This window comes from Nycticebus coucang, chromosome 18 (genome assembly GCF_027406575.1).
Source record: "Nycticebus coucang isolate mNycCou1 chromosome 18, mNycCou1.pri, whole genome shotgun sequence".
NCBI classification, from domain to species: Eukaryota; Metazoa; Chordata; class Mammalia; order Primates; family Lorisidae; genus Nycticebus; species Nycticebus coucang.
In genome coordinates, this window is record NC_069797.1 from 69448427 (window position 1) to 69460410 (window position 11984).

At 41.6% G+C, this 11984-nt stretch overlaps 1 protein-coding gene across 4 annotated transcripts in view; it reads left to right on the forward strand.

Moving 5' to 3' along the window:
* Nucleotides 1–11205, forward strand: part of KCNJ16 (potassium inwardly rectifying channel subfamily J member 16) — a 54985-nt gene extending 43780 nt beyond the window's left edge. For 3 of the 4 annotated variants that reach the window (XM_053570520.1, XM_053570523.1, XM_053570519.1), the window contains exon 2: nucleotides 7499–11205. In XM_053570520.1, the coding sequence (XP_053426495.1) occupies nucleotides 7593–8852 (1260 nt within the window). In that variant the 5' untranslated portion in view covers nucleotides 7499–7592 and the 3' untranslated portion in view covers nucleotides 8853–11205. Of the gene's footprint in view, nucleotides 1–6685; nucleotides 6820–7322; nucleotides 7396–7498 lie in introns of all 4 variants that reach the window. The other variant, XM_053570521.1, reaches the window with a different exon arrangement.
* The last annotated feature ends 779 nt before the right edge of the window (nucleotides 11206–11984 follow it).

The following is an 11984-nucleotide window of genomic DNA, read 5'->3' on the forward strand; positions in this document are numbered from 1 at the left end:
ACAAAGATAAATTGAACCACAGACAACAGAGTTTAAGGGAATATTGGATTTCATGGTAGACTAACCTGGATCTAGCTCAAAGTAACCATCTTTGAGCGGGTTAGCAACCAAGGTGGGGATAGGCAGTCTGATTCTCAAGATAAGAACAAGAAAGACCATTTTAGAACCATTTTAGTGCAACATTTATACACAATTTAAGATAAAGAATAAGTATGATGATCACCTCATGAATTTCTTTAACCTCTTAACTTTGAGAAGATTGTCAGCCTTCCTTTCCTTAGGCTGGTTCTTCAGAATTAAATAGTAATAAAAATTTTAAACATAGTTGAATGTGTGAGTATGTGTGTATATGAGTGTGTGTGTGTAAACACAAAGGCGTTGAGAACTAGGAACAGATGATTTCCCAAGTGGTCACAGTTGTGAATAAGAAAGGGGCTTTGAAAACTAGTGAAAGGGCAGAGAGATAGCCTTGGGGTCTTAGTGGGAGGAAACAGGGATACCCTCTTTTTTGTTGTTTGAATCTACTGAGAAAAATCTACAGGGAACCACATTTGGTCTGCCCTAATGGTCAGCCAGTAGAATGTTCTTTGAAAGGCTTTTGTGATATGGGCTAATCTTACTGGAGTTAGATGGTATCTCAAGCCCATATCACAAAATCCCAAGACCAGAGATGTGGATGTGGAGAAAAGGAAACACTTCTGCACTGCTGGTGGGAATGCAAATTAATACATTCCTTCTGGAAAGATGTTTGGAGAACACTTAGAGATCTAAGAATAGACCTGCCATTCAATCCTATAAGTCCTCTATTAAGTATATATATACCCAGAAGACCAAAAATCACATTACAACAAAGATATTTGCACCAGAATTCACAATTGCTAAGTCATGGAAAAAGCCCAAGTGCCCACTGATCCACGAATGGATTAATAAACTGTGGTATATGTACACCATAGAATATTACGCATCCTTAAAGAAATATAAAGACTTTACCTCATTCATGTTTACATAGATGGAGCTGGAACATATTCTTCTTAGTAAAGTATCTCAAGAATGGAAGAAAAAGTATCCAATGTACTCAGCCCTACTATGAAACTAATTTTTGGCTTTCATATGAAAGCTATAATCCAGTTATAACCTAAGAATATGGGGAAGGGGAGAGGGAGGGGAGGGAGGGGGGAGGATGGGCGGAGGGAGGGTGATTGGTGGGATTACACCTGCGGTGCATCTTACAAGGGTACATGTGAAACTTAGTAAATGTAGAATATAATTGTCTTAACACAATAACTAAGAAAATGCCAGGAAGGCTATGTTAACCAGTGTGATGAAAATGTGTCAAACTGTTTATAAAACCAATGTATGGTTCCCCATGATCGCATTAATGTACACAGCTATGATTTAATATTAATAAAAAGAAAAAAAGAAAGAAAGGCTTAACACGTTAACTGCCAGGTGGGTTGTCTTTAACTTACGTTTAGTTTTGACCGCAGGGCATTGCGAAGCCTATGTAACTCACATGTCTCTTCACCTATCTCTACCTTGTAAATCACGGCCCCAAGAAAACAAAACACTTTTTTTCCAGTGTGGCAGTCAGGATGGTAAAGCACAAAGCTCTGATATTTCAGAGGGTGACACTGAGTTCTTGTGGCATTCAGATTTAAGTCATAATTATTGAGTAATTACTATGTGCCCGGCACAGTAAAAGGTGGCTTCTCATTCATTATCTCATAGAAACCTCATAGTAACTCGGTGACACGGGGATCATCACCCCATTTCAAGAATGAAGACACAGAAGTTCAGAGAAAAGTTATCGGGGAGTTGAGGACAGGCCTGGAACTGGAGTCTGCCTCCCCATTTGGGTTTCTCTATGGTACAAAGCAAAACAAAACATACCAAAAATCCCTTTATTTTAGACTATTTCTAGTTAAGAGAATAATTGATTGTTAAGCCAGATAACTCAGAATTATAATTTACATTATTGAGCTACAATCTTGACATCCCCAAACATGCAGAGGCATACTCGTGGTCTTTAAATGTCTTCTACTTTGTAAAATACAGCCATATTTTGGGCAAAGAAGGATTTATAATTAAGATGTCGTTATTATGTAAGGAAAACCTGGACTAGAAACAGGGTCTTCTAGCAAGGCTATAAGTGGATTTCTTCCCAGCTCCAAATTTCAGCTTAGTTGTTTACTCATAACATACAGAGGGTGTAAAAAATTATTAACCTGAGAGTACACACAATTAGGCCACATTGCTTGCATTTAAAAGACAAAATTTAAGTTGTCCCTCACGAAGGAAGTACACAGCACACGAAGACACATTTTAAGAAAGGAAAAATTGTATTAAAATTGAAATACTCAATATATGCATACAAACATTTGTTATTTTATACAGGCTGGCCACAAAGTTGATGTGCAATTTCACGCGAACTTTATGGCCACCCTGTACGTGGTATCTTGTTTCTCTTGTAATTGCAGAAGTCAAACGGGACATGAGTATCTCAATAGTAATAACAGTCTTTTTCCTTTCCTAAAATATGTATGCATTTTTTTGCACCCTATGTATTATAATCCCTTTTCTATAATACGTTGGTGCAAAACTTTCTTACATTCACTCAGGAGGATAAATTGTGAAGTTATATCAGGAAAGGGGTAAAACCCTCAGTCACCAGCACTTGGATAGGGATTGGGAGGGAGAGAGAACACAGAGAGAAGATGTGTAAGTCACCCGGAGGCCTGCTCTGGGGAGCAGAGGGAAATGGGAGATGCCAAGGACTTGTCAGCAAAGGAGAGACTGAAGTTGGGGCATCGGGGAGTATCTGGAGAAGTACAAGCAGTTACCAGAAAGTTCTGGCTGGGTGAATCAGGAGGCCCATGGTCTGAATCAAGAGCTCTGCTTACATGGGTCTAAATGTCTTGGGAGGATTCCAGGCTAGATAAGGTTCCAGCATAATTTTAAGGCAAGAAGTTGTGGAACAGGTTTTGAGCAAGATAACAAAATAGCCTTATTTTTGGCAGGGGGAGTGGTGGTGGTGGTTGTCCTAACTTATTTGCACCCCTGTCTCTCTTTCCTGCTCAGCACCCAAAGCCCACCCTCATATATATCTGCTTGCGCCTTCACCAACTACGCTCGTCTCCACCTATTGCACAGCTGTGCGGGCACCTGCCTCCCTTCCCCTGGGAACTCCACCCAAGCCTGTCTTCAAGGGCATTGATCTGTTAGCGGAAATAGGACATCTTCTCTACTCTCTACCCCATCAATTCTCACATTTCCATCAAGACTTATCTCACCGAATAGTTGCCAGGAAAGTGACTTGAGACTGATGACTTCATGTAGTATGGGCTATAGGTACATGGTAAAAAAAGAGAACAAAAAGGTACTTGCTAACCTCGAAGGCTATAGACAAAGACATTTTATCCAACCATTTTTTTTGTGGTGCATCTCAAAGTATGCGAGGTAGACAAATCATATTAACGTGTTATGTTAAGCGACGCGACAGACGAGATCAGATTTCATCAGGACCGTAAAGCCTTAATTATTGTGTTGTACCCTCCACATGCAATGAAAAGTTTCCTATCCACGAGAGTACTTTAGCTAGTAAACAACATGGCAGGCGACTGGCTTCAAAATCTGCGAGTCTGACTGAGGCCCTTGTGCCTCTGAGAAACAGGGACAAATGTGCTGGATGCTCATTTGTTTTGTTGTAAATGTTTCCTGCTGTGTTTACAGCCCACGTGATATGTGCTGTATTAGTATAGGTTTCTCCCTGAGTCCTAGAAATCTGAAGCCTAAAAGCAGATCCTACCGGTCAAAGCAGATTCAGATTTTTGTTTTTTTAATGTATGAGCTTAATACAATGAGAAAGATATGAAAAAAGTAACAATGATGACAGAGCTTACTGAGTCCTCTAACTTCCTCTCTCTTAGCCTCATGGGATAAAGGAAATCAAGGAGTTTCTCAGTGGGTTCCTAAGTGATTGTACATTCTTTTTTCTTTTACTTTCTTTTCCTTTCCCTTCCCTTTCCTCTTTTTTCTCCTTCTTTCTCTCCCTTCCTTCCTTCCCTTCCTTCCTTCCTTCCTTCCTTCCTTCCTTCCTTCTTTCCTTCCTTCCTTCTTTCCTTCCTTCTTCCTCCCTCTCTCCCTCCCTTCCTCCCCATGTCCTCCCTCCCTTACTTCTTTTTTTTTTTTTTGACAGATTCTCACTCTGTCACCCCAGGCTAGAGTGCTGTTGCATCATAGCTTACAGCAATCTCAAACTCCTGGGCGCAAGAGATTCTCTTGCCTTGGCCTCCTGAATAGCTGGTATTACAGGCATCCACCACACCCCACTAATTTTTTCTACTTTTTTTTTTTTTTAAGCAGAGATGGGGTCTCATTCTTGCTCAGGCTGGTCTTGAACTCCTGAGCTCAAGCAATCCACCTGCTCCAGCCTCCCAGAGTGCTGGGATTACAGGCTTTGGACATTCTAAGGAACTTTGATGGCATTCTGAGGACATGATTCACTCTCCCTATTGTGCATTGCCTCTTTATTGAGCCCAGTCTGTTGACATAACTCTATGTCATGGCAATAGAAACTCTGTGCTTTTTCTGTCATTCATTATCTGGAAAAACAGACCTTCTCTAATTCAACATTTACCTTTGAACTTTATAGTTCACAATTTTGTCATTAGAACCGATCTAATTTTCACTCCCAATTTATAAAAAAAAGGAATTTTGAGGCTAATGATATAGCCATTATCATTATATAGTCAGCAACACGCAAAAAGAGATAAAGAAGGGAGAACATTGCAAACGCTTTCAAGAGTTGGTGGTGGTAAGATGATTGTGGAAAGATTAAGATAACGTTTAAGGGTAATTTTTTCTTAAGTTTTAATTCTAAAAAACAGAAATGATAAATACAAGTAAGTGCCATCCTCTACTTTTTAATGGCAATGAGTTGCAAAAGTATTCAAATTAACACAGTATATTAAGGAAGGAATTAGTAAACATTTATTTTGTCTAGCGATTTTGGCAAAATTTACTTCATAAACTTCTTTGCTCATCGTACATAGGCTGAGAAATGAATAGGATTCGTTTTGGTTATCATTTATTATTTAGCGTAAAGACAATCATCTTTTTAAAAGAGTACTACGCATCATTACATGGTTGGAGATTCAAAAACCAAGTAAAGTGTTAAACTCAAGCAAGATCTGAAGGCTTGTCTCTGGATAAAGTGAGCTTAGTTTTCACAATAACGATCAGAGGACATGGTGAGTTCAGGGCAAAATTCTCACAGTTGTAACTTGTGTCTCTGAAATGGTCACATTATTCAGCAACAAATTTTTCATACACTCCAATTAGTTCACTCGTAACTTGTATTAATTAAAAATGTGTTCCCTAATTAGCATATGTTGGAAGGTGTTTTAAAAGTGGCTTGTTTATAACAGTTGCTGGTATTACTGGAATTCAAAGTGACGCCAGCAGAATGCCACTTCAAATGAAAACTTTTTTATTTGGCAGTGGAAAAGAGCAGAGGCACACAGTGGCTCTTGATTTATGAACCATGTTTTCTAACTCTCCCACTCCCACGATGTGTGCGGTTCCCTTGAAGGAATCGAGTTTAGAAAACCATCCTGTCCCCAAATCTGCTTGTTAATTTAAGATTATCATCGGTCGCCTTCTCATGTCTCATATGATGGGAGGCTGCAGGGGGGAAAGTGAGACTGAGATCTCCGCAGCAGTTTCTTTTGTTTGTGAAGCATCGTTCAGAGACAAATCGGATGGGACATGCCAATGAATGGTGGATGTTCTGGACAAAAATCTGTGGAAACATTTTATGGTCAACATTCCAGTAAGCAATTTGGCAGCCCTGGGTCACATCGTGAAATTATGCCATTGTGTCCCCCCAAACACAGTTTTGTGCTGACAAAGGAGAGGACAGTAATGGCTGAAAACAGATCTGGAGAATGAGTGGGAAAGTGACCGATAAGCAGAAAGGGATGGAGAAAAACCCGTACCTACCTTATAGGAGTTTTCAGCAGTAAGCAGAGTCCATCCTTTTGAATGGTCCACTAAACAAAGGGTTTATTGTAAAACAGGCCCAGATCCCTGGAGGAAAAGAAAAATGATTCTTTTTCACTGAAGGGAGATTAACTCTTTCTTCCTTTTTGCAGCCTGGAAAACGCTAAGTGAATATAGTGATTAATTTCTCTGTTGGCTCCATGGGTCTCCAGGTCACGATGCATTTTCTATGCCGTGGAGTGGCAGGATCCCCTTTGTCTAACGTTCCCTGTTTCACTCTCTTTATCCCATCTAGCGGAGACAGACGATGTAGAACACATATTCTAACGATTGCCTGACCATTAAAATTAGGCTGCAGTTACTTCTTTCTTTTATAGAAGTAACTAAATACCATTCTGACATTGCATTCAACTTTACTTTCAGATTTGAGCTGGGAAATCCACCGGCCTGCACCATGGACTGCACCATGGATGCTAGCCATGATAAGATCCAAGAACTGTATGTTCTATTTGGATCTTTTCAAGACCAAATGTGCAGGGAGAAAAATTATTTTTTGGCCTAGGATGGCTGTGAAAGTGTCAGGAAAACCCAGAAGAGCTGGAGAGAAGGGTCTGATGGTAGCAGGCTCCCTTTAAGAGGGAAACAAGATTAGCAACTTTGGCAAATTTTCGGCTTCTATTCAAAGGGAAAGAGAAGAGCTGCCAGTGTCCAAAAAAAGGAAGAAAAAGAAAAAAACATGATGGATGACAGGAGACAAAAGCAGAAGCAATTTTACACCTCATTGAAAGCTTACCTGGGAGTGGTTTTAACTCCTCTGGGGTAAAGAAACTGTTTTTTTCTTTCAAAACTAAAGGTGGAGCTAAGGGAAAAAGAGTTTAGTATGAAGTAGGTGCCCCTGTCAGGTGTCTTCTGTCCTGGGAAGTACAGGAGGAAGGAAGACCTCCAAGGAAGAGAGGGAGAGGGAAGCCGCAGGTACTGAAGATAGCAACCGACAGTAAGTGACCTTATCGTACGGAGGTAGAAACTCTTTCCTGAATCCTTCTTTTAAGAAAAACCATCTGATTTAAACAGCAAGCTTGTAAGAATGCCCTACACATATCTGAACCATAGTTTGTCTTTTTATGTTATAGATCATGTCATTTTCTAAATGCCCTCATACAGAAAAAGTCTGCACAAATAAAGCCAATGTTTTTTCTTTTTTTAAAATGCCAGATCAGAAAAGGTAGAGAGGCATCATGTGGGATAATAACAGTGTTTACTCAAGCCCATGCATACATACAAGAAAATGTTATTTTCTCTAATTGCATATTTTGTTCCTATAGGAACGGAGCTGAATTCTCAACTGAAATGAGCCATCCATATTGCGTTCCCATGAAGCCTTAGCTATTTTAGATGGTACAACACGGCTCCAGATTTGGCAAATTGCTATAAAGATACAAAGATGGAAATTGAGAACTGAAACTAAGGTGTGTTTCATTCATTCTTTTTTCTTTTTTAGATTTGAACTGAAAAGTTAAACCAAGAAACAGCAACACACCTGGAGTTATTACGGCCACAAAACTCCCCTGGATGCTCTAAGGACGAAAGAAAGGATGAGCTATTACGGCAGCAGCTACAGGACTGTCAGTGTGGACCCCCAGTACCCTGGGTACCCCCCGGAGCATGTCACAACCGAGAAGAGGAGGGCGAGGCGGCGCCTGTTGCACAAGGACGGCGGCTGCAACGTGTACTTCAAGCACCTTTTTGGAGAATGGGGCAGCTACGTGGTTGACATCTTCACCACCCTGGTGGACACCAAGTGGCGCCACATGTTCGTGATCTTCTCTTTGTCTTACATTCTGTCCTGGTTGGTGTTCGGCTCCATCTTCTGGCTCATCGCGTTTCACCACGGGGACCTGCTGCATGACCCGGGCATCACCCCCTGCGTGGACAACGTCCACTCCTTCACCGCGGCCTTCCTCTTCTCGCTGGAGACCCAGACCACCATCGGCTACGGCTACCGCTGTGTCACCGAGGAGTGCTCGGTGGCGGTGCTCACGGTCATCCTCCAGTCCATCCTGAGCTGCATCATCAACACCTTCATCATCGGAGCCGCGCTGGCCAAGATGGCCACGGCCCGCAAGCGCGCGCAGACCATCCGCTTCAGCTACTTCGCCCTCGTCGGGATGCGGGACGGGAAGCTCTGCCTCATGTGGCGCATCGGCGACTTCCGGCCCAACCACGTGGTGGAAGGGACCGTCAGGGCCCAGCTGCTCCGATACACAGAGGACAGCGAAGGCAGGATGACCATGGCGTTCAAAGATCTCAAATTAGTCAATGACCAGATCATCCTGGTCACGCCGGTAACCATCGTCCATGAAATCGACCACGAGAGCCCCCTGTATGCCCTGGACCGCAAAGCGGTGGCCAAGGATAACTTCGAGATCTTGGTGACCTTCATCTACACCGGGGATTCCACGGGGACGTCCCACCAGTCCAGGAGCTCCTACGTCCCTCGGGAGATCCTCTGGGGACACAGGTTTCACGACGTCCTGGAGGTGAAGAGGAAATATTACAAGGTGAACTGCCTGCAGTTCGAGGGCAGCACCGAGGTCTACGCGCCCTTCTGCAGCGCCAAGCAGCTGGACTGGAAAGACCAGCAGCTCCACGGCGTGCAGAAGCCGCCCCCCGGCCGAGGGTCCTGCGCCGCAGACGCCAAGGTCAGGCGAAAGTCGTTCAGCGCAGTGGCCATTGTCAGCAGCTGTGAAAACCCAGAGGAAAACCCCACGTCTGCCGCCGATGAGCCTAAGGAGCCACCTTATCAGAAAGCTCTTCTCACGTTAAACAGAATCTCCGTAGAATCCCAAATGTAGCCCCACGTCACAATTACGAGGCTATCACGCCATCATTTTTCCCTCCAGCCTTAAGGCAAGTAGTTGTAAGCATGGCTTGTAAAAAATGTCCTAGCTGTGCTTTATGGTGATGGTGGGTAAGCTGAGAAGGTTACACTTGGTGAAGGATAACATAAAAATGCCCTAGTTCTGAAATACGGAAAATCCTCTTGCTACCCCATTTTCAATTAAGAATGCTATTGATTGGCTCGGTGCCCATAGCACAGTGGTTAGGGCGTCAGCCACATACACGGAGGCTGGCGGGTTTGAACCCAGCCTGGACCAGTTGCACAATGACAACTACAATAAAAAAAAAAAAAAAATAGCCAGCTGTTGTGGCAGGTGCCTGTAGTCCCAGCTACTAGGGAGGCTGAGGTAAGAGAATCCCCTAAGCCCAGGAGTTTGAGGTTTGTCACTCTGTGACAAAGTACTCTGTCTCAAAAAAAAAAGAATGCTATTGATTCATTAAAATTCATTTCCTTTTATAATCTCATATATTCGTGCCTTTCGTTGGAGGCACAGTGTTTAGGAATGGGGATAAAGGCTGAAAAGAGCACTGGAATGAATAAAAAGTAAGAAATGTAATTATTCAAGTAAGCAAGCTTGAATAATTACATTTTAAAATATATTAAAATTGACAATGAGTGATTTCCTATGAAAAAATCATATTGTCTAACCAAGAGATACACAGTGTGCATCCAGAAAAAAACTGTACTGCTGAGCTGAGTAGCCGTGAAAGTAGCTTCCCAGCTTGAGTCACTGCTCTTGTACGTAGTGTCAGCAGGCAGAGGTATGGGGACAACAAATCAATAATGCCACCAGGTGCCCTGCCACTTGGGGAAGTAGTGATCAATGAGTGCCAGCAGCTATTTTTTTCTCTGATAAGGCAAAGGACAAATTGACATCATTATTTAGAGCAATGGTCCTCTTAAAGACCCTGGTTGACACCCCCCGCAGAAAAATGAGGCAACCATGACTTTTCTAGGTTCTCTGATAAGGGCGTGATGAAGGGATGGGATCATATAGCTGAGGTGAAGGGAGGGTTAGCAGCTATAAACACACTCCCCGTGTCCCAAAAGACTGCAACTTGGCTGCCACATAAGACACAGAACCTTTAGGAGGGGGTGTGGAGAGGGAGGTATTTATTCGTGCCTGGTAGCAGTTAAGTATGTGTCCTGTCTTGGTCACTTTACAAGATATAAATGACTCCAGTCATGGCTTTTAAGAAATGCTTTCCCTGAAATTGGGACAATCATTTAAATGAATGCTTTTGAGAAATGTAATACAATCAAGATGATTTTAAGGCCCATTCATTGGATAATGTGAGTGGTATGATATTGCTTGAATTTTAGAACAGGAGAAAAATTTGTGTATTCTATTTCCGTGTTAAAAAATGTTAATCATGATTACATTGAGCACACATCCAATTTACCAAGGAGTAAAAGGGTCACTTTAAGCTTTGTAAATCGAAGAGTCATTAGCTACATTCAGAATTACTTGTGCGTTTTGTTTTTACTTTGTTGATGAGTTGCCATAAGAATGTGCCACAGTTTTTGTTTCTTTTATTTAAGTACATGTATATATATACACACACACAGTTTTTGCTTTTCTGAAAAATCAATCTCTCCCATTTAAATTAAACTATACAAGTAGACCAAATGAAATCAGCTGGTCCGTGATTTCCAATCAAGGTAAAATTTATGGTATGGAAAGTGTTTTTCTTTTTCTTCTTTCTTTCCATTTTCTTCTTTTTTCTCTTTCCTTTCCTTCTTTTTTTTTCTCTCTCTCTCTCATCAAGGAGCCATCAGGTTACTTGTTAAATGTGCATGTACAAATCCTTAATTCCAGTTATTTTATGGAGAAGAGATTTGTTTGGTCACAAGTCACGATTGCTGTCCTGCTGAGGGATTCAAACCTTATTTTTAAAAGTCACACACACACATTATAAATTTAGGTTTTACAGTAGCAGTTCCTAGGCTAAATGAGAGTACTATCATCTCCTTAGTAGAAAACAACCACCATGACAACAAACACAAGTGCTTTAAAAAAATGTATTTTTAGCTTGTTTCGTCCACCTCGAGTTTCATTTGACTTTGCTTTGCCTCCTGGACTCTGCCTCTTCCCTGAGGCTTGCCTTGTCCATATCAGAATAGGGCCATCAATGTCTAATTAAATACATTCCTTGTACTATGGGAATCGACAATCAAACCCTCTTACCCAAAATAGAATGTGAAGTCAGAATTTCCATGCAATATTGTTCTCTAATTTCTGTGTAGATTTATAACGTGTTTTGACAACCTAAATGAGTTACTTAATAATAAAGATCTTAAAATGATGCAAGAATGTGTGTATATGCCTCTATTCCCAATGGTATAGATTCTGTTTGCTGGTATAGTGCACATCGGGTACAGTGTACTAAAAACGGACACTGTTTCTCATATAACCAGAGCACAGGCAGCCTTGTAATCCATTGCTATGGATTACAGCTTGTAAAACAGGAATACCTGACGTAACAATTAGGTATTCTGTAACATCACAAGAAGGCTTTGTATACAATGGCATTTCAAGTTTCAAATGCTCTGTTGGCGATGAGAAATAGGCTGAATATTATTTTTTCTTATGCCGTCTGTCTTCTCTCTGAAAATGAAATTGTTGAATGAAGTTAAATAGACTGAAAATTAAGCGTGGCATCAAGGCATTACTCCACCCTTAGGAATGAATAATCCCGGGAAGAGAGAAGAAAATAGTATTTTCACGTGCCGCCTGTTCATCACGCTCTGGCAGGTGCTCGTTTCACTCAGATACATTTAATTCTCACAACAAAAGAGTAAGGTGGAGATTTTTCATTTCCATTTCATCGAGGGAGTCTGTTGACAACTTCCTGACAAATTCCTAATTTGGACAATGATGGGCTCAAGTGTAAAAGAAAAAGTATCCAATGTACTCAGTCTTACTATGAAACCAATGTATAGCTTTAAGCTATAAACCAATTATAGCCCAAGAAGAAAGGGAAAGGGGAGAAGGAGGGTAGGGGCGTGGGGAGGATGGGTGAAGGGAGGGTCATTGGTGGGACCACACCTACGGTGCATCTTACAAGGGTACATGTGAAATTTA